This window comes from Aulonocara sp. 'chitande type north' Nkhata Bay, linkage group LG13, assembly GCF_057382095.1.
Source record: "Aulonocara sp. 'chitande type north' Nkhata Bay isolate Kocher_YH1m ecotype deep benthic linkage group LG13, A_spYH_male_GT1.1, whole genome shotgun sequence".
NCBI lineage: Eukaryota > Metazoa > Chordata > Actinopteri > Cichliformes > Cichlidae > Aulonocara > Aulonocara sp. 'chitande type north' Nkhata Bay.
This window is the reverse complement of record NC_141356.1, coordinates 11345229-11372772: the sequence shown is the minus strand read 5'-3', so window position 1 is coordinate 11372772 and position 27544 is coordinate 11345229. Positions and strand designations below refer to the sequence as shown.

The window sequence follows — 27544 nt, the reverse complement described above, 5'->3', positions numbered from 1 at the left end:
TCATGCTTTCACTGGGACAGCATGCCCCCTCGTGGTGGCAAGCTTTACAAAGCAAAACATAAAAAAAGCCTCTTAATATTGGCGCTTCCACCTCTGTGAGGATTCAGGAATGAAAATCTTTGTCTGGAAGTTTCACACGCAGTGACAGAGACAAGTAAACACATTTATTACAGAACAGCTCACATAACAGAGATAATGTGACGGTGTGATCACCAGCCGAGCAGCAAAGCCTCCACTGTACAATCAACATGTGCCACAACTGCAGGACAAAACATTTCACCATCATCATCGTCGTCTCAGCTCTCTGTCTGCGGGACGAAAGCTGATGCTCGTGCAGGTTGAGCACATAACATCTGAATATTTCCACCTTTTTCTGCCTCGTCACAGCGTTTAAAATGCAGGAGCAGTGAGACAGGGATGATGAACCACAGCAGAGCTTTTAGTTCTTAAAGCAAAACACAGGAAAGTCCAGAATCCTGACCAGATAAATAAGAGGGCAGGAATGACGGGCATATGTGGGAAAACACACTAATACCAAGAGAAATACATAAAGAAGTATAAATACACAGAAATAAAGAAGCAAAACTAACTGAACAAAGTAAAAATAGATAAAGACAGGAAGTGAAAAAAACTGATTACCAAAATAAGGTCAAAACAAGGACAAATAAAGACAGAGAAGACCAAAGAAAACTACAAACATTGCTGACTATAACTGTATGCTAAATAATGTTTACTGTAGAAATGCAGCAGAGCAGTTTAACAAAGCTAAACATGAACTTCCCTCTCAGTACAGCTGATGTGCTTTACTCTTCATCAGGAAGTCAAAGGTGACAGTTCATTTTAAACAGCATCATCATCACTTTTTCTGCATTTACAGCCAGTCTGTAGTTTCTGACACCGAAAGTAGACAACCACCACAAAGAGTGCGAGGATCGCCAGAGATCTCATCACAGCACCTAAAGTTGTAACCCAGAGTCCACAGTGCAGATCGTCACTGTTTGCTGGTTTTATTCGGTAGAACACGTTGGAGAAGGCGTTGCTCTCTTTCTCACTAAACAGGTTCTTTATTCTGCAGGAGAAAGTTTCCACACGCTGTGTTTCCGCATCATTGATGATCTCCACGGTGTTCTTTCCAGACTTTTCCCATTCTCCATCATCCTTCTTCCAGAAGTACTCGACAGGCCCAGCTTTGCTAACATCTCCCTCACACACCAGTTTACATCTCTCAGAGGTTGAGCTACATACCAACGGCTTCACTTCCAACTCAGGCTCGGGCACTGCTTCGATCGCCACTGTCTTGTAAACCTGACTCTGGACCCGGTTGTTAATCTCCACTGAATACAGTCTAGTGTCCGCTGCAGTCATGTTCCTGATCTCCAACACTCCTGTGCCAGTGTTCACAGTGGTTCGGCCATTAAACCTGCTGTAATATGTCAGAGGAATCTGGTCTTTCATCCACTCAGCCAGCAGGTATTTACCGTATTTCCACACGACGCTGTAGATCCGTTCAGAGACCGGCTGAGGGCTGAGCTGGAGTGTTTCACCAACCCTGAAGTACTTCTCCACAGTCTGGGCCTGAGTGAAGCCGACTAACAGCAGCACTGCGAGGAGCCAGAAACCAGCCGATGTCTCCATGTTCACAGATCAACACGGAAGTGACAGGTCTGTGCAGATGTCTTTGGTTTTGTCCCATCTGTGGTTTCCTTTGGTGGGCGTTTGAAACAAGGAAGTGAGCCCTAAAACAGCTTTGCAACCCTTTATGGTCGTTCTGAAGCAGCATCCAGCAGCGTCACGTGACAGCCGGTCTCCTCGGTCAGCCCCGAGTGTCGATATCCACCAACCGACCTGTAACAGTCCTGTTTTTAAAGACCTGCTGGGGATAAATTCTGCTGAAAAGCAGCATCAGGACACAAACCAGAACATTTCTAATGAACCTGAAGTTATACCGCAGAGTGAAACATAATCATCGTTTATCTGCCTCACGGTGAAAAAACGAGACGAGGAAGTTTTCAAGTGTTTACTGTCTTTATCACAGAGAGAACAGTTCATGAGCATCATTTATCTCTGTGCATACAGTCTATGTACAGAGTGCACACAGTGCTTACAGCAGGGAATCAAACATCTGCAGGCAGATGATGTTTAACACTTTCCAAAGTGCTTTTTCACAGTAAAAGGCTGCAGTCGAAGGCACGGCAGGAGGAGGAATGCTGGAACACTTTCATTTAATTACCATCAGCTGAAGGAGAGGACCCCGAAGGCCTCTTTCAGCACGAATACAGACGTGAGTGTGTTACACACACCAACATCAATAAAAACAGGAAGTAATCACATTTAAGAAACTTTGCAGAACACAGAGCTTCTTTCCTTTTTTTAAATATGTTTATAGATCATATCGCTGCAAGTTTTCCTCCAATGGCAGCGTCTCTCACGTTACAGAGGAAACGAAGCAGACTGTAAAATGACTGCATCAAACTGGCCTCACAGTCCTGAACTTCAGAGGAAACATCTGAGGACCGGTTTCAGCTCCTGCCCGATCTCCAGGCTGCAGAGCTGCAGTGTGCAACCTGTCCTTAATTGATTGTCCCTCACACCGAATGTACAGTTTGCTTTTTCACTCGTTTAACAGTTCATATCATCTAAAACCTGGAAACAAAAACAGATTCTTAGGACATCAAGTTTTCTTGTTTCTGGTTTTCTAGGTTCACCATCGTCATCGTCACATCTGAGAGATGTTTTTTTCGACTCTCCCGGACGCTTTAAAAGTAAAAAAAAAATCAGCAGATAAATGACTAAGTAATGAAAAAAAGGAAAACATCTGTCCTTGACGTTAAAAACAGCTGGTGATTTTACCTAGATAAACACATGAAAACACTAAGCCCACAGACGATCACATGATCACCATCAGCTGCTGTTTGGGAACAAGGAATAACGTCTGGGTCGTTCCCGTACCAGGCTTCCTGCTCCATCCTCTCTCCCTTGTTTATTAATGAATCTATAAACATAAATTTTCTGTCCCCACACAGATATTCATGGGTGCAGTCGAACACTCAAACACGATTGGTCCAGGACCAAACATCTTCCCCTGACCTGTTCTACATATTCCACGCTCTGCATTTAATGGCTTAATAATAAAAACTATTATGATTAATGCGAATTAAAGTGATGGGAATATAATCCATTCATAGTAAACTGAGCTGCCTGAAGATCGTCCACCATCAAAAATAAAAGTGAGTTTGATTATGTAGTTAAATTAAACCAGCCTGGTTTTTATTTGTGTTTGATAAATCGAGGTAAGAGAAGCTGATGGATCGTCTGAGCCTGACACGTGTGGACGTTTCTGACCACAGAGAAACCTTTCATGACTTTCTTAGTTTCTTTTAGACCTTTTTCCTGACGTTAAATCAGAGTGAAAATAATGATAATAGTTCCTGTCTGGAAGAAAATCACAGCTGACATAAATAATCTGATTATGTGTAAACTGTAGTGACTGTAAGCTGGTGTCCTCTGGTGCAGAGTGTCTTTAACACATTTCCTCCTGAAGCAGCAGAAGTCTAAAAACGTCACTGGAGGAAATGCTGTCGGGCTTCAGGAGCTGTCAAAGGTTTTTGGTCCCTCTTGTTAAATTCCCAGGATCTGGAATGTAAAGCGGATCATGACTCTCAGTCCTCGGTCTCTAAATTCGCCACCGCAGCGTTCAGGAATCGACCGCGACGCTGCGTCTTCCTACGAGGTCAGCTGACGGCGTTTTCGCTTCCTGCAGTGAACGACGGCTCAGAAACCGTTAATTAACGGGACCGTTTGCGGTTCTGAGCGATGAAGACGAGGCCGCCAGCTTCATTTGTGGGTCGATGCACAGCTTTCATCTTCATACAACAGAGGCTGCAGACAGAGAGGAAACAAGGACATGAGCGAGAAAAGAAAATCTGTCTGACTGAACCGTCTGGTTTTATGTTACTTGATCGTCGGCTGTGGCTGTAGAAACAGAAACGTCCCACAAACACCCAGCGGTGCCTCACCTTGCTCTCCAGCACTCGGCCGAGCCCCGGGCTGCCCAGCTCCTCCAGCGTCTCTGCTGCTGGTCTGTTCAGGGTCTCCGGCAGCAGGAGGCCCAAACAGGCCGCCGACAGGCCGCTCAGACAGAACACGGTGAAGGGCATGGAGGTATGGAGGGCCCGCTGCGACACACACAGACACACAACCGGGACCTTTTACTGTCTGAACCCTTCAGCCCGTGTGTTTACACAGTGAATATTTACACACACTGATCAGAAGGTCCAAGAGTGAGATCAAAACATAAATCAAGAGCAAATTGTTTGAAAAGATCCTTAATTATGTCCTGCTGGGGGATCAAATAAAAAAAAAGTGGTTTTTTAATAAAAAGGTTGAAAAAGAAGCAAAGCAGCATCAGAGCTAAAAGAGGTTAGACAGATGTGGCACTCCGCCTCGACCTGTGGAGAGATTCCTGCTGTCACATAATGTTGCATGTGCCAGCACAGATAAAGTCTGCACTCAGACTCATTTGGAGTTGTGTGATGTTTATTGGGGACAAAGTGCAGGTAAGAAAGCAATAACTAAGATGTGATTCAATAACGTGTCTCCAGTTCCTACAAAAACACTCCAAGGAATCGGACCTCCTACAAGATTACTGAGAAAATGAAATCACATCCAACTGTGAAACTAAATATTTGGTTTTACTTTGTTGAGCAAAATCTTCTTCTTCAGCAAATCTCTGGATAAGACCGAGTGACACAGGTCTCTACTTTCTGCAGAAATCTCGTGAGCACGAAAAACGATGGGAGATTTTTATAAACACGCCGGCCTTTTCCACAACAATGAGAGTCGCTCGTTTTTCCCCTCGTGCCAACATTTCACAATGTAATCCGTCTCGTATCGTTTGCTCCTCCTGAGGTCAGGTTTTCCTGCGTCTGTGAGTGTTGCCTTCACACTCTGTAAAACACCATTAACGAATGAGAAGCTGAGGTTTGTGGGTAAAAAGCCGACCTTCATCCGTTCAGATAAACTCCACAGCCTGGATGAGCCGTTTGATTAAAGGTCCCGCGCTCGGGCTCCGAATATCTACTGCCACGAGGACGCGATCAACACTCAGGTTTATCAATCGTGCTTTTATGGAAAGAAAGGCTCTTCAAAAGACACGGTCGACTTTGCTTTCACAGCTTCGGTATTTTGTTTTTTAATTGTTTTTGAAATGCAAATAAGATGAAAATAATGTAAATTATCTGCCACGGCAACAGGAAACTGCAGCTGTGACAGAAAGTTGCAGACGGTGTTCTTGCAGGAGATTACATATATTTTTAAAAGAAGAACATTAGGAGCTTTTTAGCTGAGATTTCTGTAAACGCATGTTCGTTGAGCTTCCCTGTATCACCACTAGAGGTCACTGTTTATTTAGGTTTGGAGCACATGACAAAACGAGGTCAAAGGTCAGTGTGACACATTAACAGAAGAAACCGAAACAGTCATTTTCTACTTTCATGTGTCACATGTGACTGTTTGACAGGATTTTATTTCCCTGTGAAACTAATATGTTTACACACTTTGATCTGTTAGAAATTTAACTCGTGTGAAAGCGAAACGCAGCAGGTACGAAGTACACAAAGCACAGCGTGTGTTTATAAATCAGACCTGTGGTTAACGACAGCAGGACGGTGCACGAGGGCGGATAAATCATTACGGATAAACTTTCAGGCAGGAAAACCTGCAACACATTAATCAGGAATGTGTGAATCGGTGAGGTCATTAGTAAAACTGCATCAGCCAGTGAATGCAAACGATTTCCTGGAATGAGGTGTGACCTTGTCACTCAGACGAGCTGCATGAACTCCGTTTCCTTATAACTTTGCAGAAACAGCCTAACACAGATCAAAACCACAGCAGGACAATAAGTCCAGCAGACTTTCCAAGATCACGGCTGCGTTTTCCAGCATTTCTGGCCTCTGACGTCGCGCACCCAGAAGGGTGTAGTCAGGGCGACACTTCAGCAGTCAGTGAGTCATTAAAAGCTCCACCAAACAGATTTTCCCCTCAGCGTCTCGATGGTTTCACTTTGGAAATGCTTCACTTATTGAGACGTAACAGCCAGCGAACACTGAATGCCTCTGCGGCGCTGCGCACACTCCCTCTGAAGTTGAAGTACAAACACTGTTTCCTTCCTTTAACAAAAACGAGCTGCATCCACAGAGACGACAGGGCTGGTGGAGGGGATGTTGGCACACTTGAGGTTTCGCCGTCTATCACTTTTTAAAATTCCCCCGCTTCGTTTCAGAGTACAGAAAGCATGGATGTTTGACCACAGGCTGACATCACACTAACACTGACAGGCTAACCGTTCTCCCAGCTCACCGCGCCCTCCAGTATAAATAACTCAAGACTTTAGCAAGAAGCCGCTGAGCTGTCGAATGCAAAGATTCACACTTTAAGAAACCTGAGCCGGAAACCCCCACAGGCCTCGCTGATACTTTTACTATGTATGAGGCATAAATGCAACCGCACGAAGCAAACGGGGCGACTCGGCGCCTCGTCCTCTCGCCCCTGCACACACCGGCTAAAATATTTATACCAAGATGCACAAAATACATTTCAAAATAAAATCTCCTAAAAGAACAACATTTACAAGCTACCAGATGCCCTTCTTCATCATCACTTTCCCTCCTTTTTTATTATTAAACCCTGTTTTTAATGATCTGATCTCCATGCCAACAACAGCTCCAAACAGGAAATGCTGAAAAAGGAAGTGATACTGTTACCACTGCAAACGGGGAGCTGGTTGCTGCCTTTTCAGGCTCACAGCTTCATGTGAAAACACCAGCCTCCCACAGTCACAGGTCGCGCTCACATATTTCACTGTTTTGCATTTTAAACTCACATTTAAACGTCTGCTGGTTCCTGAGAGCTGCTGAGTGGCTCTGAAGATCAGATCGAGTGCTTCCTGCTGCTGGCTCAGGCTTGTTCCAGAGCATTTACTCCTAACCTCTCTCACACTCACAGCCTTACCATGGAAGGAACGAACGGTGCCAGGATTCCTCCAACTCTGCAGGACATGGAACAAACTCCCAGCCCAGCGTTCCTGAAACAAACAATCCGTGCACGTTAAAATCAGTCCGAGCGCACAGCTTTAGGACACGCTGACTTTGAAAACACAGGAATTATCACTTAATTGAAGGTCTGTGCCAGTGTGACGCTTTTAATCTGGCTTCAACCGAAATGAGACATTTACAAACTCTGGAGGCATCTCAGCAGCTTTAATCCCGTCGGTTTCAGATTAAAAGACAAGACGTTTCCTAAAAGTTTCTGAGCTTGTGTTGATGCTACAGTTAGCTTTGACCCAACATACAGAAAAGGAGACGACGCAGAAAAGGCTCAATATTTTGTTCCTGGACGCCGACTGAACGCCCACCCAGGTCTCATTAACAGCAACGTTTTTATGAATGTGACCAACAGAAACTACGTAAATATGCACCCGGCTCACCTGATGACTGTGGGGTAGAGCTCGGACGTGTAGACGTAGGCGATGTTGAACGCTGCGCTGACCATCAGTTTTCCCACAAGCGCCAACGACGTCACACTCAGCAAAGCTCCTGCCAACACAAACTCAAACTGAGAGCTTGTTCTGATTGTTCACCTCACAGCAAAAACTCATCTCGTTCCCTCCCCGAGGAGCTTAATGATGTCACAAACCTGCAGCTCTGAACCCTTAAACTGACGGCTACAAATCTGCAGCACCAAAAAAGTTTTCATGCAACCTGTGTGGTTTATTATTCACACAAGACAATTTATTAAATATTACAATAAAATCTGCTTCATGTTTAAGAATGCAAGCAGTTTATTATCTGATGAAATGTGCATCAGTTCGCCCGCTATTCCAAACACAGCATGTGTAGCCGGCAGCAGAAAGGTGCAAAGATGTGCTGGTTTAACCGGTTTCATGTCTTGCACTATGCGAGGCATAACTATCATTCTGTTCTGCTTACACAACAATCACACACTGTGACACTTCTATCCATGCATATGGAAATCAGTATTTTATGCCAAGTGTTTAACACCTAAACAAGCCTTTTGCAGTTTTTTTTCCACTGGACTGAAATATGTTACAGACGCAGGTTTCATCTCACTTCCTCTTTACTTCAGAGTGAAGTCACTGATTTGTCAGGCTGACAAAGGCTCTTTCATACATGCACCGGCAGAGCTGCACCTTGGTAGGTGTTACCCAACGTGAGCAGTGCAAACATGTCTGAAGACGACTACTTCCTGCAGCTGCACATATTCCTCTGCAGTGCCGTCGAATATCAGAGCCTCACCTGCATTTTCAGGAATGAAGGTGGTGCAGAGGCAGGCGGAGCCAGCCAGGCACAGGAAGCTTGCCATGCTTTTCCTCCGCCCAGCCCTGCAGGACGAGACAGACATTCATGCAGGAGTTAGTGAGTAAGCAGCAGGAAGACCAACAGAAAACAGGAAGCAAAGTGAGGTTTTTCACACAGGCTCCACAGAAGTTCGAGCGCAGCTTCAAAAAGTTTGACTAACAATTTAAAATCCAAACAGGCTGTTTTTGGACGAGTTGCTCAGAGCTCATCCCTGTATTGCTGTGGCTGAGTCACACACCCTGTGGAAGAAGCTCATTTAAAGCTTGCATCCTCAGTCTTGTTCTGTCGGTCACTACCCACAGCTCACAGCCACGGCTGAGGGCAGGATCGTAGATCAGCCAGTAAATCCACAGCTCCACCTTCACTCTCTGACCAGGCACGCTGGTGTATGAACCCTAGAGAGCTGCGAGGGGTTTGGGGTAGAGATGGACCGATCAGATATTACGTGTCGGTCCGATACTGACCTAAATTACTGGATCGGATATCGGAGAAAAATAAAAAAATGTAATCCGATCCATTAAATATCACGAAAGCACCTCACAAAACTTGCAACACGCCGTAACTCACCTCAGAACGTTAGCACGTCAGAGCAGTATGCATCACGTGATAGAGCAGCTGTGGCATGCGGGACCTGTCGGTGGTCTGGATAGCATGTGGAGCTTCGCTAGCAACCCGGCATTTCATCTCCGACAAAGTTATCCCCGAGAGAAGTAAAGTAAGTGTGTAAGTCCACCTCTGAATGTTTGTAAAGCATTCCTGCGTTAAGCTTAACAAGCGACTGCCTCTCCTGCTGCTACTTCAATCATGAAACTGCTTAACGATCAGCTGATCGGCTTTTCTGTTGCGAGTCCCTCTCTGTTGTTTGCTTTTGGCCCACTTTGCACCAGACAGAGGAAACCAGCGGCTGAACAACAGCAGCACGTTTAAGCTTGATCAGCTGTTGTTAGAATGTATTTATTATTACTTTCTACTCGAGGATCTTTTTCTACGTAGCTGACGCTGGTAACTGTGCAGGGGCGGATCTAGCAAAGTTTAGCCAGGGGGGCCGATAGGGCATGAACAGGGAAAAGGGGGCACGAACAGGGAAAAGGGGGCACAAAGACATACTTTTCTTTCTTATTCTCATTTAAAATGTCGAGCTTTTAATAAATAATTATCTGACACCCAAAGTTTTAATTTGATGTAAAATGAATAGAAGTCCATTACTGTATATAGTAACTATTAAGTCTAATATATATATACCCTAGTAAGCTATAGTACTTTTTCCTTTGGGAAGGTACCATCTGTGCAGTCTGCAATTTTGTTGAAGAAAGATGTTGAATCTATTTAATATTTCTTGAAAAATAATTGATTTCTGTGCATTTTTTTTCACACTGCATCAAATTAAGGTTGATTACGTCGATTAAGCATCATGAGGTGGAGCGTGAGGGGTGGTTCCCTATTTTTTATTTGTTTATTTTTGTTGTTGCTGGGAGTTGGAACCCTATTAGTTAGGTTGCTTAATATTTACGCTAAGTACTCTTTAAAATACCAGAATAGGGAGGATGGTGTAGGTTTAAGTTTATTAGATTGATCAGTATTGCTGAACTATGAAATTTTTTTTTTTTTTTTGCATACAGGTATAACAGAATAGCTTTAGTGTAGTTGTTGTTTTAAACTTGAGTATGAACTTATACAAAATGCAGCAAGATATTTAAAAAACAGTTTTGTTGATTAAAAAACACTATATCGGATTCATATCGGTATCGGCAGATATCCAAATTTATGATATCGGTATCAGTATCGGACATAAAAAAGTGGTATCGTGCCATCTCTAGTTTGGGGCCTGACTGATCCCAGACCTGTTTCATTGGAAGCTCCTGATAAAGTCTCCTAAGCCAAACTGGTCGCTGTGAAAGGCTAAACATGATCTAAAAGACCTCTATGAACCAAGGGCTCATGCTACCACACAGGACCAGCAGCCACCTCCAGGAGGGGCTGCAAGGAGGAGGGTCGGGCAGAGGCACCGGTGCTTCCCTCAGTTAAATAAATAAAATCAATGAACCCTGTTTGATGTAGGATCTTTTTAAAATTATTTTCTTACTGCTGTCTACATCCATCAAGTAAAAGCAGCAGCTCACATTACAGCTGAGCGAGGACGCCGGCTCACAGCTACAGTTACACCAAAGGTAGGAGTGTGGCGGGAACCATCCTCTTCACATATTTCACAGGTCACAGTTAAAAATCACACAGCAAGTGTCGTGTGTGTGTCTCACCAGTGTTTGTTGATGAAGTATATGCAGAGTGGGTATGCCGGCAGCTCCACGAGGCCGTACATCGCCACATTAACGTAACGGCTACCAGACGTCTCGCCGGCCCCCAGAGTCAGCCCGTAGTACACCAGACTGCAGGCGTACCTGACACACACACACACACACACACACACACACACACACACACACACACACACACACACACACACACAAAATGTTTGTTGATAATATTTGAAAAAGACAGAAGAAACAAACGAGTTCATGAACCTGAAACTGTTCAAACTGACGACTCGTTAACAGAGCAAAGAAACGACTGTGCAGCATCAGTTCTGCTGACTGTGCAGCAGACGCCTACTTATTTGAGGATTTCTTTATTTAGCTACTTCCGCTTGTTACTTCTCTTTAAACTTCTTTTTCTGTGATGCATTTTATATTTTTGGAAATACTGGAAAACCCCCAGTATAAGACCTTCAGATCATTTTTGTTTCACATACATGTGGTTGTTTAAGTGTATTAGAAGAAAAAACTGATCATTGGTATCGATTTCAATGATGCCGTCCTGCATCATTTCTACTTATTTTATGGTTAAATTCAGATCTTGCTTGTTTTAATTTAAGGGTTATTTTGTCTTTTTATTCCTTATAATCCTTCAGAAATGTTTTCACATCACTGGGATCTTCTGGAGAACGTCAGCAGGTCGACTGCGTGTGAGTCATTAAAAGATGTGTTCACAGGACGAGCAGAGCAAACGTGTTTAAGGTGAAATCCTGTTTGTTGTGCTAACTCTGTGTACGTTCAGAAGCTTCGACCTTTTGCTGTTTGCTATAAACACATCAGAAGACGCAAAAGGTCTGAAGTGTGGGAAAATCAGTCAGCCCGAGCTGCTCCACTTCTCTAAAAGAATGAATCAGCTGCTGAGGTTAGAGGCCTGCAGCACTCAAGCTGTAACTTAAACTGAGCACAAAAGCAAAAGAGATGAAGTCTGTGAGCGATACAGAAAGTGTAAAAGCTGAGCAAAGATCAGCGTCAGAGCCTTTTCTCAGGGACGAAGGCAGCAGGTGTGACGCACGGATCCAAACATGGCAACAAACCACAAACTGCAGCGGCTCAGTTATGAACATGCTTATTTAAAGGTTACGCCGAGCAGCAGCAGAAACAACAGGTTCAACTGTTACTGCAGAGAAAAGAGGAAATGCAGGAGCGTACAGAGACTGACACACGAGAGCACAACACGGCTCAGCTTCCATCACAAAGCGTCACCCTGCACCGCCCGACCGAGTCTGTGTGCATCAATAAGTCAAAGGAGATGAACCGAAGAGAAGTGAGGAAGAGGAGCAAAGCTAAAGCAAAAAGAGGAGCGAGCTGGATGTTTGGAGGTCTGGAATACATGACCTACATGCGTCTACTCCCATGAGATAACATATGATGGTATGACTGCGCTCTTTGTGTTTTGGCCTTCAAGAGGTGCTCCTATCAAAGCGCTCACTCTGTGGAATGTCCAGAAGTGCCGGGAAACAGAGACTTCCTGTTCCTGTTAGAATTTCCACAGTGACACAGCCTACGTGTGGATGCTTATTCAACCCACAAAGTTTCTCTCTGCCTCCAACACAAGCAGCTTCTTCTTCTTCTTCTTCGTGCTCTTTATTCCTTCACAAGAGGTGAAAGCAGCCCGACAGCCGGGAATCCACCACAGACACGTTTTCTCTAAAGATTAGCTAAAAAAAAACAAAAAAAAAAAAACACAAGAGACGTTGCAACAAAAAGCTGTGGTAATAATCTGCTAAGCCTAAAAATCACACCAGTTCCTTTCTAGGCATTTGCACAGGAAACATCCAACGGCCTCCGCCTTAGCTTACACCCTGCAACCATGGCCACATACAGGACTCACCCTAGGCTGGAGTTTCACCATAACACTCAGCACCATCCAAACTAGATCCAGCCAACACACATGAGACGACCTTTAACCTCTGACATGTCCCTAACAAACATTCCCTTTGCCCCACATTAGGTTTGTTCGGGTTAGGGCTGGGCGATATGGCCTAAAATTCATATCGCGATATAATTTAAAGCATGTGCGGTAACGATATATATCGCGATATATTCTTTTCTTCTGTATAACATATTTCCCACACTATAAGGACTTAAAATCCTTTAATTTTGTCAAAAATCGACAGTGTGCCTTATGTATGAATTCTGGTTGTGCTTACTGACCTCGAACAGATTTTGGCTGCAGAAATCTGTTAAAAATGTTTTAGTACAACTTTGGTAAGCCGCACTGCTTGATGGATTGTCAGAGCATTACGGCTGCCGTAGGGAGGAGCTTCGCGGAGTAATCTGGGTCCAAAACTCCGTCCGTTTCAGGTCCCAAAGTCAAACAACACTGAGAGTTAAAAACGGTCTAAATTCTTTCATCTTTAATAAAATCATCAGCGTTGCTGCTTTACCAGGTGTAACAATTAAGTTTAACATCCAGGCATCCATGAAAACAGAAGTTATTAAATTTAACGGAGTTAGAAGTTAACAGGAAGTTAGCTCGCTAGCTTCCACCTAAACATTTCATAGCATGTTCTGACTGAGAGATTTTTGAAACTAATTCAAACGTACAGCTCTGCTACCACTTCCAACATAAATGAAGACAGAAAACTAAACAGCAGTGGCGTTCGCAGGGTTACTGAAGTTGGACTACCTGGTATATAATGTTGTGCTACGTGATTGCTAGCGACACAGCTATGTTAGCATAACATTAGCACAGTGAAGCTGGAGGATGAACGCCAACTTTTTCTTCCACTCGATAAAAGTTAACGTGACGTATTCTGGTGGTTTGGGACAAATGCAATCGCATAGCAGGATGCTGTACACGGGCCAAACTTCAGTCAGGAGAACAACTGAGATTATTCATCCACAATACGAGGTTAGTTATTAATATACTGCAACAACATGGGAACAGAGCAGCTGCCAGAGAATTCAACATTAATGAATCAATGTTACGGAAGTGGAGGAAGCGCAGTTTTTGGCTTTCCCCATATTTCAAAAGTGCTTCATCTCTTGCCGCCCGCCATAATTTGCAGATGATAATGGTTGTAGCCGCTGCGATGCTTTCGACCGAAACAGGCGCAGTTTGATGACATCATCAACATGCGCTATCGCAATAGAGCGTTATAGTCAAAATCTATCGTTGGCCAAATTTATATCGTTTATATCGCCCACCCCTAGTTCGGGTCACCCAGCAGGAACGCAGTCGCTGCATCCAGACGAATCTCTGGGATCCAGATTAGTTTTAAACGTTTCTCCCATTTCTTTCTGACGTGCATTTAAAATGACAAATCAGAGAATAATCCTAAAAACAGACCGAGCTGCACCTCATGGGACAATTTCATCAAATCTGACCAAATGTGTCAATAAACCTGCTACTGTCAGTGTGATAAAACGTGCTGATCAGCTGATCTTTAGGACGGTGACCTGTAAACGGGGTCCATACCAGCTTTAATGCCCTGACATCTGAGTTCATCTCTAAAGCAGATGGAATAACTCTGAATGGATTACACAGGCTGACGATGAAGCTTCTGCAGATGAAAGTAGGTGTTGGTGATACGAGGAAGAAAACCTAAACTTGGACAAAAGATCACAAATGAACAACCTCCTTTGTGGAGCAGCAGATTATCCAGGAGAAAGCACTCTGGGTTTGGATGACGTTAACAAAGATCAACCCAATCACATCAGCTCCTCAGGAGATAACAGGAGGACAGAAAGCCCTGAAGAAGACTTCCAGGCCTGTGCTGACAGCAGAGAGCACGTATTTGAAACAGAATATTCAGTCACTGCAGTGGAAACAGAAGCACTTTCAGTATCAGCAGCATGATGATGACAGAAGTGATAAAAATATGAGCGTCAGTCACAGCGACACTGACGTTACTGAGCCTGAAATACAGACCGACACCAGAGCTCACACACAAACTAAAAGAACAAGAAACGTCTGTGCAGGGATGCATTTACTCAACTTATCAACTATCACCCACTCACTGTGTTTGTTCATAGCAGCAGGATTTAAACCAGCAACCCTGTGCTCATGAGTCATAATCTCTGACACCTGCAGGATGTCATCAAGCAGCGACTTCCAGGAAACGCCGAGTGTGACCCTGAGATGAGGACGAGGTCAGATGTATTTATAGAGCAACAATAAAACAACAAGAAATAAAATGGGACAAAAATGTTTAAAAGTCAAAGCAGAGAATAAACGATGTCACGCTGGAGCCGAACACCAAGGAGAAGAAATGCTTTAATAAAGATTTAAAGGAGGCACCGTCACAGCTGTGGGTGTGGACATTATTCCAAATGTACGAGCACATGGCAGACTCGTTATTATAAACCCATCACTGATCAATAATCAATGATTTGTTCCTAATCAGTCACACTGATGGAAAAATGTGGCACTGCTGGATCTTTCATGGGAACATTTGAGTGAAGATGAGGCTGAAATGACTTTAAATAGATTTAGTTCTTACTTAAAACGTATCCTGCAGATGGTCTGATTGTAATCTGATTACATTTCACTCATTAAATCATGTCAAACGTTTAACAGCCACAGTCTGAGTCTGAAAATGACCTGAATCCTCCGCAGAGGCTCCACCCAGAACCAGATCCGCCCCAAAGTGTCACAGCCTCCATGACGGGTCAGTAAACACTTGTTATCAATCTCTGTCTCTCTTCCACAGCATGTCTTTATCCTGTCTTCCTTCTCTCACACCAACCAATCACAGCAGATGGCCCCGCCCCTCCCTGAGCCTGGTTCTGCTGGAGGTTTCTTCCTGTTAAAAGGGAGTTTTTCCTTCCCACTGTCACCAAAGTGCTGCTCATAGGGGGTCATATGATTGTTGGGGTTTTCCTCTGTATGTATTATTGTACGATCTACCTTACAATGTAAAGCGCCTTGAGGCGACTGTTGTTGTGACTTGGCGCTGTGTAAATAACATTGAATTGAACCATGTCCGGGTCAGATCCCAGGGTGGTGCTTAAATCGGGGGAAATAAACTCGCAGTTAATTGAACTAACTCTGATCAGCTGATGTGGAGCAGAAACAGTTTCTGAGACTTTACTTTTAAACTCAGTCCTGCAACGTTAAAATGACCAAATTTACAGCAGAACTACAAAAGTTAATTTCAGGACGGCCGTCACAAACGCTCGTACGCAGTGGCAGCGCCGGTTTAGAAAACAGGAAGTGCAGGGTTTAAATCCCAGAAGTTACATAGAAACAAAAGAGCCAACATGTGCGCTTCGCTCCTGACTCTCAACTTATAAAAACACATCCAAACTCTAAAAGTATAGTTAGTAATTAAATAGGACATGAAAGCAGGAGAAACCTATGCGGTATTAAAAGTGCTCCGAGCTGCAGTTCCTCTGAAGGCAGCCGAGGGTTAAACCCTCCAACATCTCTCCTTATACTCACCACACATACATGAGCACCATCGTGCGCAGGCGGAGCACCGGGTGGATGATCAGCTGCAGGACGCCGGCGCCTCGGCTTTTGTGGTTACCGGCTTTAGAGACACCAACGCGCTGCAGCATCAGGTGCTTCACGGCGTTGCCGTTCCTGCTCGCCATAAAACGCAGGACCTATAAAGCAGAACCCAGGATCAGCCACGTGATGCTCGGTGTTCCTGAAAGTGAACAAAGGAAACGGGACGCGCAGACCCAACGGGTCGATTGATGTGACTTTACTTTAGCTCGCACTTCTCTCCAGTCTTTAGAGGGAAAGTGTCAGGATTCGAACCTGGAGTCTGCAGTTCTATCAAATGCAGCTTTGCAGGTTTATCTGCATTGAATCCATTCACACTTAAAGCTAACTTTTCTCCCTCGACAGAACAGCTCTCCTCTGTTTGCTGTTTCTAACACTGTGCAGGCCTTTGTCAAACCCCTCATTCTCCCTCCTTTTGCTTCCTGCTGGTTTTTCCCCACTGAGGTCAGACGATATCAGCGTCCTCGCCCAAACCTCCTCTGAGTGTAGGAGGAGAAAACATCTAATCACGAGCGCTTCAGACTCCAACCTTTGGAGAGCTTACTGAGGCTAAAAGCTGGTTTCTCAGCTCACTGAAACATTTAAAAGCACCTGATGAACGGAGTAAAGGAGGGTCTGTTCACACGTTTTCAGCTTCTCAGTTTTAAATATCTGTGATTCACACAAACATGCAGAGGTGCATTTTTCTAAATCCCGGGAGATTCTCACAGAGCGGCTCAGGAATGCTTCATCGTGTTTACCTCCTCAGCTCGCTCCGCCTGGCCCTGGGAGTACAGCCAACGAGGGGACTCTGGAAGAGTGCTGCAACCACAGAGGATGAGAGGAGGACATCACTGGGTGTGTTTGGTTCATTTTACAGACACAGCGAGTGCAGAAACATTTGAATGTCACAATCAGAAACAGCCAAAGCATTTATTTCACACAGATTCATTAATGTAAACACATTTCCACGGTGATGAGGAAAAAAACCCATCTGGTGCTGATCAAAAACTCAAACATAATAATACAAGATCCACACTTTGTGCACGATTCCCAGTGTATTTATAACACAGAGCCTCCCTCCCTCCTCTGTATGAAACCTTTCCATCCACATTCCTTACATTCATCCTAAATCACACTTCCAGCTCCTGCAGGAAGGTCCGGAGCTCATCGCAGGCCAAGCAAGATGCATGTAATCTCTCCCAGTCTAACCCAGGGTCTCCTCCTATTGGCTGCAGCTGGAAAACCTCCAAAGGGAGGCGCCCTGACAGTGCCTGAACCCGTTTGGACCATCAGTCTCCACGATCAGAGCTGTAGCAGGAAGCTTCACAGCCTTTGTGTGCAGAGCCTAGATGCCTGTTCTCTCTGTGGTGTTTACAGATTAACACTATAAAGCTGAGCGTATCAATAAACTGTTAACCTTCCTGGTTTAAATCCCAGGAGAACACGAGCTCTGTGTGTTTACGACGTCGCCCTGATGCTTCCAAACATCCAACACAAACTTTACTGGTTTTTCGTGGCTGTGTGGGGCGACTCGTCTCTCTGGGGTGTGTACTCACACAGACAGCAGGAAGAAGAGCACGCCGGACGAGTTGGCCGCCGTCGCCAAGCTCCTCCACGGCTGGATTAAGTAGCCCAGGGCGCCGAACAGGGCGATGCCGACGGCAAACGTCATGCTGGTCAGCGTCCCTGAAAGAAGGAAGACGAGGGATCGAGATTATTAATCTTTAACACCTAGAATTAAAGCCCTGCCAAGTAAATAATGTGACCGTGCCGGTGGTTTCCTACCCGTCATGGCCCAGTAGGACTTGCCCACGTACTCCTGCGTGAGGACGAAGCAAACGAGTCCAATGCCGCCGTTCATCAACCCCACCAGGAAACGAGAGGCAGCAAAGACCTCATAGCTGGGCGCAAAGGCGGTCACATAGCCGAAGACGACCTCAAAGAACAGGCCTGTGGAGGAGGAGGTGGAGGAGGAGAGGGACAACATTTAGTCAGGGAGAAGGAGAAACACACGAGAGATGAGGATGAGGAGGAATTTAAAGGATTTTAATGTATGTCGTCATGTGCAGACACGTCCAACAAGCCTCCGAAGAAACAGAAGAATTCGTTTGACTAGAGGCAGCAGATCCTCTGGCAAAAATTCAGATTTAACGCTTCTATATCTTATTTTTAAAAACAGAACCGTACGAGCAGCAGCACTGACACAATCAGACTGAGGCACAACGAGCAGGAGACCACAAAAGTTTAATGATTTATGGCCTGTTGTGGCACCGAGGACAGAGTCTGCAGCCAAATTCATGCAAATAAAGATCAAAGACTAATGATCTCGTGATTTTCAGATGAAGCCGTGGTCGATTAGTCGTTAACAGATGTGCAATCAAAGATTACATTAAATTTCTGACAGATTTTTGGAGAATCACCGAAAAAAAACAAAAACAAATAGAAAATAACTCAAACTCTCTTCAAAATGTGCCAGTTTATAACACGACTGACTTTCACTTCCTGTTTCTTCCTTTATCTCAGTCGTGCTCAGTAACATGTGAGCTCGTTCAAAACATTTGTGTCCAGGTCCAGTTCAGGGACTCTTAGCCGAGATGAAGCCGAGCACACAGCTAGCAGCTACCTGTCAGTCAAAGAGGCCACGCCCCTAACAATGCAAACCTAAAGACTCGATACATTTGAGACAAATTAGTTACAAAAACTTATGACAGCTGCAGCTCTCTGCTTTTTCCAATTCAATTTAATTTACAAAGCAACACAACAGCTGTTGGCTCAAAGTGCTTTGAGGTGAACACAGAGAAATCCAACAAACCGTCTCTCACTGTAGCCACTAACAACACAACACAGCTGAAAAACACTGTCGCTGTAAACTGGAGCTCTATAAATAAAGTTTAACGTCCTGTGAGCTGCCTGTTGGTTTGCAGCCATGCGAGAAAAGAAGCACGCCTGTGTAGACTGATAACCTTCTCTTTTACTACATAATTATTTATCTTTGTGCATTTGAAGATCTCCAACATCTTCAAGCAGATGCTTCAGAGTCTGGCAGGCGATTAAAGAAACCCTCAGAAATCTGTAGCTGGTGCAGGGCCCGGCCTCCAACAGGAAGCAGAGTGATACAAAACCCGAAGCCTAAAAAACCCAAAAATTAATCGCAGGGTCAGCGAGCAGTTTACGCAGCCACGCGCACTGAATGATGTCATTTTATTATCAGTCATAAAACTGTGGCCTCCGGGCTACAAGAGGAAAAACAAGAGCGGCAAACAAAGAGTTTCAAGCTTTAGGGACAAATACAGCAAACCTATAAACAGCAAAACATGAACGCTCACTAACATCACAGACGTATTCATGAACAATGCAACTGTCATCAGCCTCAACCTCACCTGTCAGGTAAACGGGTCTCCGGCCAATCTTATCCGAGAGAGGCCCAAAGACGACGTTCCCGATTAGGAGCCCGGCGAAGAAGAGCGACCCGGCGAGGCTGACCTTGTAGGCCTGCTGCTTGATGAGGAACCACTGAGGAAACACAGAGACAGGAGGCAGGTTTCACCTGTGGGCTCTCAGGTTAGCCGGATGAGCATCCTGCAGGAGTCTGCCGCTCTCACCTCAGTCACGATGGAGTCGACGTTCTCTGTAAAGGTGACGTGCTGGCTCACAGGGACGCCGTCCTGATGCAGCTGCTCGATGCGGTACTCCGGTGTAAAACCAACCAGGACGATGAGCATGGACTGACAGGCCATGTACACCTGAAACAAACAGACACACAGTCTGGGGTCATCACATGCAGACTTTTTATAAAAATTAGAGGCTTTGTTAATGTGGGGTTAAAACTGTTCACACATAGGACCGAAACCTGACTGCATTCATCTTAGACACCTGAGTCACACAGGGGTAATGTCCCTGCTTACACAGGTGAAAATAACGGGCCCTCCCAGTTGTAACACACACTTATGAACACAGGGATGGCTTTTAAAAGGAATGTGATATGGCTAACTGCAAAATCTGTGAAGCACAATAAAAAAAACTATCAATGTAAACAATATATGGACATATCCTATACAAGCATCATACCAGGTATGTCAGCTTAATCAGTGCAAATCATTAACGTCGGTCCTCAAATAAATCCTGTCAAAATAAGGGAAACTGTGTTTTTCTTCAAGCCTGAGTAAACTGAAGTACATCTAGCTAGATGGAGGGTTAGATTAACGCTTAAACCAAACTCCACTTTAAAAAAAATCTAGTCCGTCGTTAAATGGTTTTTACGTAACTATATATCAAAGTGTGGAGATATTTTTTCTATACTGGGATATTTTAGGTGCTTAGAAAAGCGTCGGCTTTTGTTTGAGCTGTGTCTGCGCCATTTTGGTTGAATAATCGTGTAAAACAAATAACAGGTGCCCGTTAGCGTAGCCAAATCACAGCGGCAATAAAAAGGCTAGCTACGATTATTACAAGTTTAAATACTTGGCCGAATTAAAGGATGGCTGGAATAGATATCTAAAGAAAATCAAAATATGACTAGGAGTAAAGTGCAACTTGACATGACACAAGGAAACATTATTTTAGTAGTTTCTTGCAGGCAATCTGGAGAGCACTTCACTGCCTGGAAAAGCAGCCCTTCTGCACATCGCTAAAATGTGAGCTTGTAGTTACAGCTCGATGTTGTAGTGTTATAGTAATGAAACCGTAATAAAAAAAATGTGTTAAATTAAGTCATAAATGTGTCGTTTTGTTGAGGGTCCACAGTTAAATTCCTGAAAGCCACGTATGCGCTACTCAAGCTAACTGCTACTACGTTACTGCGCGCACACTTGCCGCCATTTCCCGCGAACTAAACGCTAATTTTCACATCCGCTCACCTGCGTCAGGACGAGGACAGCCACCGCTCGTTTCTGGTAGGGCCCAAACTCTCCGACGAGCTTCAAAGCGTCTTCTAAATCCATCACAGGTGAGACATTCATGCAGCTGTGCGCGTTCCTGAGTGGAAGGATCTGCGCAAGCTAATATTCCACCGCGCACTTCCGGCTTCGCTTGAGCCGGGCGGCCATTTTATCGCGCTCGGATTTTGGGAGGTAAAATAACACACCATGAGTCTGTGTAGCACTGCCAGGTTTATTTTGAAAGGCACCAGTTTCTAATAAATAATCAAACTGCCAATTTGTAAAGAAGCTGATACGACAGAGTCGGAAGACAAACTTAAAAAAAAAAAAGTAAAAAGGGAGCACAGAGTGTAGAGCCATGTCCTATAAAGCCATGTCGGGCATTACAGGAGTACATGATTGTGAGATGAGCTTCATAAAACGTCCTCCATCCTCTCAGGTGCAGAGAAGCAGGGCTCCAGAGTGGATTTAAACATGCGTGATCCAACACAGTGAGTCCAGTGTGCCCTTCAGCCTCCGCGGCTGTGACGGGACATTAAAAGGCACCTTTTTCTCACTTTGCCTCCATAACATGTGACCGCTGCACGTGCACAGACGTCACAAACGTCCTTTTCCACTTTCTGAAACAGTTCTGCACATGTTTGTCCTCAAGGATGACGCCACTAAAATATGCTAAAAACAAAGCTAACAACAGCACACATTTACAAAACAGCATTGAATGTAAGTTATCGGGGCTTTAACACAGCGATGTACACGTTCATGATTAAATGATTGCCTCACAACATGATTGAATTTAGCGAACGGCACTCATTCCACTTTGCACTGAACTCAAACATCACATTTCTTTACTGTTCTGGCATTGTCATAATTTTATGTTTCAGAGTGGATCTGTTCTGCTTTTATCATACGTGTAAAAAAGGAGCTAGTCTGCTTGTTTCAGGCAGAGGATGAAATGAAGGGTTAGTACATAAAGGATTATTATTGACCTGTGAATCATGCAAAGCCACCATAAAAGATTCAGAGAATAAACATGAGCAGGACGGATCCACCTTAAGAATACTTTTATACACGTCTTGTAACTGTACTTCCCAGCTGTGGTACTGATGGTATTACTTCAGTATGAAGATAAAATTACTTCTTCATAAACTGACAGTTTGTACACTGCAGGATTATTTTCCTTCTCTCTCCAGATGCAGGCAGCTGTGGAAATCAAACATTTCTCATTTCATTCATATTTTATGAATAATATGGCCACAGCATCACTGTCTAGTGTCCTGTTCAGCGGTCAGTGCATCAATCTCTCCCTTCTCATTCATATTAGTCTCAGTTGTTGTTGCGTTTGCTGCGTTTGTTGATTTCTTCCAGGGCAAACAAGAATCAACCTTGTTCTTGAATGGTTTCCAAATAACGTAGAGCAGTAAAAGTACAGCTGCAACTACCAATAGGATTACGACTAAAACAATCCCCACAATCACCCCCAAACCAGGTGAAGATGGCTCCTTGGTCGTTTCCTCCCGGTAGAAAGGATTGTCTAAGGCGTTGCTCTCTTTCTCACTAAACAGATTCTTTATTCTGCAGGAGAACTTTTTCACACGCTGTGTTTCCGCATCATTGATGATCTCCACGGTGTTCTCTGCAGACGTTGGCCACTCTCTATCATCCTTCTCCCAGAAGTACTCCACAGGCCCGGCTTTGCTAACGTCTCCCTCACACACCAGTTTACAGTCCTTTGAGGCTGAGCTACACGACAGCGGCTTCGCTTCCAGCACAGGCTGGGGCACATCCTCGATCGCCATAATCTTATGAACCCGACTCTGGACGTGGTTGTTGATTTCCACTGTATACACCTCATTGTCCGCCGCAGTCATGTTCCTGATCTCCAACTCTCCTGTGCCAGTGTTCAGAGTGGTTCGGCCTTTAAACTTGCTGTAATATGTCAGAGGAATCAGCTTTGTCTCCCACTCAGCCAGCAGGTTCTTGCCGTATTTCCACACGACGCTGGTGATCGCTCCACCGACCGGCTGAGGGCTGAGGTGGAGTGTGCCACCAACCCCGATGTACTTCTCCACAGTCTCCACAGTCTGGGCCTGACAGAAGCTAACGTTAGCCACCAGCAGCACCAGCAGCGCTCCGAGAACCACAGACCGACCCATGTCCACTGATCAATACAGGAGTGACAGAGTATCGATGATCACATCAATAAAAACTCACTCGTCGAAATCTTTTCAGGCAGGTCAGTAAAAGCCGACGAACATGAGGCGGTTTGAGTCGCTGATAAAGAAACAGACCTCCGCCCTTCTCTTCCTGTGGAGCAAAACGTCTCAAACCTGCTGCGTCCCTCCCTACTGAGGGCGGAAACTGCCGGTCACTTTCATAATAAAAGCACAATAAAATACTCCTGAAGTATTTCAACCTATTTCTACAGTCATTGATTTAAAGCCATATATTCTAACCAGTTTCGGTGATAAATTAAACATCTGTTAATTTTGTAATATTTCTCAATAAATTAATAAAAAAAATTCTTTTCTTTGTCAGAAGTGTCAAAGTTAATTTGGAGATCTGTGAGGTGAAAGTCAGTAACAAAAACTCGCATCGGTTGTATAAAGTTGGATCCAACTGTTGTCCATGGGATTTATGGTTTCCCTTTCTAATCCTTAAAGGCTCGCAGGTGAAAGTGATCAACACAGGTGAATACAACACTCAAACTAACGCCTCAGCACCACGAGGAGAAGAAAGCAACCTGAATGCGAAGATGAAAGAAGAAGAAAGAGGCAAACAGCTTATTTTTACAGCTATACAACACTGCTGTTAGTGTGAGCGTAACATCAGGTACCAATTTAATAACGTCATAATCAGGAAAATCCTCAGGAACATGTAAAAAGAAAGAAGAGTTTATCAGAGGCGCTGTTTGAGGTTTTACTGCTTTATTGCTGCAGTCAAAACAATCCTCGCTGATATTGTATTTATATTATTAACATGACAATTCATGTTTTATATGTGCAATGAAGCAGAACAGCGACGCAACACGGCTTTATTTTGAAAAGCACGGAATCGAGTTTCCTTAGAAAGTGAAAGTAACTCTAAAGTAGGCCTCGGTCCTATTGTCCCGCACTTATTGTAAAATGGTTTGTCTGTAGCCACATAACGTCTGTATTAAGAACTAAATTAGTCTTAAAGAATAAAAGCGACAATTTGACAGCAACCCCGAGAACCACACACACACACACACACACACACACACACACACACACACACAGGCTCCACGGGGAGGTGTCTGACCTCCACGGGTGCCCGAAGTGTTGCAACCACGATCAGAGCAGTTTGAATTCTCACATAGGAAAGAAACCTATGTGCTTCTTAGGGACAGAATGTGTATGTAAATACATACATATATGTATTTATATGTAAATATGTTTACCTATAAACATGTCTGTATTTCAGTTCATCCACAGAGTGACTGCAGGGAGTGTTCAGGGTGAATTTAATATTTACAATAAGAAAAGCATAGATGGTTTTCTGGTTTTCTATTCAGAGATTAAAGAACAAAGCTGTCACATGAGGTAAATGGGATGGACACAAGTTCCAAACCGGAAGCGAGACAGTGAGTGAAAAAAAGGTTTATTTCTCCCCACAATTAAACACAAGCCAAATCAAAACGACGCCACTAACTAGTGGGCGCGCCGTCAAAACTAAGTCAACTAAAGGTAAACTAGACAGTTCTAGAATGCAGCAGAACAGCTGTGGCAGTGGGGAGGAGAAAACTGGGCCGGAAAAGTACTATGAAGTGACCGGGGCGCTGTAATGAGAGGAGAGCACAGTCAGAGGGGTCCAGCAGTCAGTCAGCGATCCTTCACAGTTAAACTGAGTTGCCTTACTTGGTTTCAGGTGGAGGGGACAGGTGGGGCGCGAGGCCCGCATGAGGTCGAGGCGTGGAGAGGCAGGCAGGTGAGAGGTGGGCTAGTTGGCAACATTGTACCAGCAGCTGGTGGCCCAGGTCCAGAAAAGCAGAGATAACTGAGGCAAGAAGCCCACTCCAGGAGCCAACTCTGAAGACAGGAACATTTTCACACAGGATCTGGACACAGCAATTACACACCACTGACTAACATGGGATAGCAGATACTCATGCGATGACTGATTGAGTGTGCAGGTCTTATATGCTGCCGGAATAATTGCCCACAGGTGGTCAGCCAGGGAGGAGCAACCGATCTCCGCCCAAAGGAGGAGGGCTGCTGTTGGAAACCTGCAGGTACCCACCCAGACCATGACAAAAGCCTCCTCTCCTGCCTGAATGTGTTCCTGTAAATCTTTGCACATAGGGCCTGTTCTGTGTCTGCTTCCTTTGGAGTCTGTTCATATCTTTTTTATTTATTTTTTGCCATCAGCTTAATAATAATGAGAAGAAGGCTAGTGCCCTGTATTTGGGTCCTCTCCTCTCCCGTATCCATGGCAGAAACATCTTTTCAAAATGTGTAAAGCTGTCTCTGATGCAGTGGAATTATAAATTATTATTAAAATTAATTTAAACTCTTTCAGAATGGATAAGTGACATAATGACTTCATGCGCTTGTTATTAATGAAACTGGCTGCTGAAGGACAGATGATGCTGTAAGACCTTCTAAAATCCTTGTTTTTGTGGACGCTGAACTGTAACACTGTATCATATATGCTGTTCGCCTGTTATGATCTGTGGTTTAGGTTCCAATGTTTTTGATTTGTCTTAGAGGTTTATTATTATTATTATTATTCCCGATAGATAGATAGATAGATAGATAGATAGATAGTCAGTCCATGATGGAGAGCAGTCTGTTCAGTGACCTCTGACCTTTGCTGAATCAAACACTGGTCAGCGGTTTGGTCCTGGACAGCCATCAGAGCTGCCTCATTCACAGCCTCTTTCTATGCTCTAGTGCTTTTCATCTAACATTCACAAACATACTATGATGGGGAGCAACCTGAGAGCAGCTCAGAGCTGAGGCTCTGACTCATGCAAAGCTGCTCCAGAAGAATCAGAGGACAGAAAACAAGGAGATTTTTTTTATTCCTTTATTTATCCAGGTGAAAATCTCACTGATATTAAAAATCTGTTACTGGTAGTTGAGCAGTTTCTTTTCACTAGAACACTGAACAGTTCAGAGTTCCTGCTCAGACAGAGGTGGCTGTTAAATAACACAAACATTCATGCTGCCGTGAGTTTATCTGCATGTGTGTCTCTCCTGCAGCAGGTCACAGTTTCTAACGCACAAACAACAAACCCAGGCTGATGACGCTTCACACAGAGTTACACGTCGCTGACATCTGTGGGACAGAATTCCTGCCTTCGAGCTTCTTAATGGTCTTCTGGATAAATTCTCTCTGACAAAATGCAAACAGAGCCACAGAAACCAGGGCTGCAGCTCCAAAAGCTCCGCCCACAGTGACCGCCACACCTGTCCACCCTGCAGAGTCAGGTGGGCTCCTGTGTCTGTAAAAAGGATTATTGATGGGCTCGCTGTCTTTCTCACTCACTGGGTCCTTCGTCCTGCAGGAGAAAGTTCTCACATGGTGCAGCTCATTAACATTGAGGATCTCTATCTTCTTTTCTGACTCCTCCCACTCTCCATCGCCCATCTTCCAGTAGTAGGTGATGTCCTCAGTGTCTGCAGTGTGTCCATAGCAGTGCAGTAAACACCGAGAGGAGGCCTGACTGCAGGCCAGAGGTGTCACAAAGGCCTCAGGCTGGGGCACCTCATCCACGGCTGCAGCTCTGTAGAGCTCGCTCTGAGGCTCGTTGTTGATCTCCACTGAAAACACTCCAGCGTCCTCTGCAGACGCAGCGCTGACGCGCAGGCGTCCGGTCCCGGTGCTGAGCTCTGACCGGCCTCTCAACCCTCCGTAGTATCTCACCTCACTCTCTCCCTCCGCCCACTCGGCCAGCAGGTCGTGGTTGCGTTTCCACACCACGCTGGTGATGCGTTTAGTGACCGGCGGCACAGGGTGCAGAACCAGGGCGTCTCCAAGCCGAAAGTATGCCTGAATAAGCCCGGGCTGGGAGAAGCAGGGCACGGCCAGGAGCAGCAAAGAGAGGAGGCAGAGATCAGCTGATCGCTCCATGTTCACAGATCAGAGCAGGAAAAACAGAGCGAGCACAGAAAGAGAGAAACTCTCCTCATATCCAGAAAAACACGGACATCAGCTCCCAACCCACCTCCACACCTGACACTGAGAGAATGAGCTCGTCCAGAATCCACAACAACAAATGAAGGAACAAACCGAAAGTAACTCTGGGTGCTTTCCGTCCGACCTCAGAGCTACAAAATACCGTAACCGGCCAACACAGCAGCTCAAACTATAATCACGGTCACATGACCTCATTTATTCACAATTGTTTTATTTCACACTTCAAACTCCATCATTTAACGTTTTTCTTCTTCCGCACGCGCACACACACGTACACGACATACTAATATAAATATCATATTTGTATATCGTGTATATAAGCAGTACAAATATTACTGTAAACAGGACAAGGTCAGCGACAGTACCACCTCGCCCTCAACAAGC

The 27544-nt window shown here is 44.7% G+C and overlaps 4 protein-coding genes across 4 annotated transcripts; all 4 read right to left on the bottom strand.

Annotated features, from left to right (window-relative positions):
- Positions 1-256: 256 nt before the first annotated feature.
- LOC147315722 (uncharacterized) lies at positions 257-1635 on the bottom strand. Its single transcript, XM_086258020.1, has one exon. The coding sequence runs from the start codon at positions 1633-1635 to the stop codon at positions 841-843; it is 795 nt and encodes a 264-aa protein (XP_086114146.1). The 3' UTR covers positions 257-840.
- Positions 1636-2006: 371 nt separating this feature from the next.
- Positions 2007-21190, bottom strand: slc22a15 (solute carrier family 22 member 15). The gene is made up of 13 exons (XM_086258717.1): positions 20981-21190; positions 19727-19867; positions 19505-19637; positions 17910-18074; positions 17681-17810; positions 16883-16943; positions 16074-16240; positions 10634-10774; positions 8316-8401; positions 7487-7595; positions 7012-7084; positions 4017-4175; positions 2007-3879 (listed from the first exon to the last, which is right to left on the bottom strand). The coding sequence occupies exons 1-13, from the start codon at positions 21080-21082 to the stop codon at positions 3835-3837; spliced, it is 1512 nt and encodes a 503-aa protein (XP_086114843.1). The 5' UTR covers positions 21083-21190; the 3' UTR covers positions 2007-3834.
- Positions 21191-21219: 29 nt separating this feature from the next.
- Positions 21220-23350, bottom strand: LOC147315720 (uncharacterized). Its single transcript, XM_086258719.1, has one exon. It carries the CDS (start codon positions 23152-23154, stop codon positions 22261-22263), a length of 894 nt encoding a protein of 297 aa, XP_086114845.1. The 5' UTR covers positions 23155-23350; the 3' UTR covers positions 21220-22260.
- A 2706-nt stretch (positions 23351-26056) lies between these two features.
- LOC147315719 (uncharacterized) lies at positions 26057-27239 on the bottom strand. The gene has a single exon (XM_086258018.1). The coding sequence runs from the start codon at positions 27092-27094 to the stop codon at positions 26273-26275; it is 822 nt and encodes a 273-aa protein (XP_086114144.1). The 5' UTR covers positions 27095-27239; the 3' UTR covers positions 26057-26272.
- Between the last annotated feature and the right edge of the window lie 305 nt (positions 27240-27544).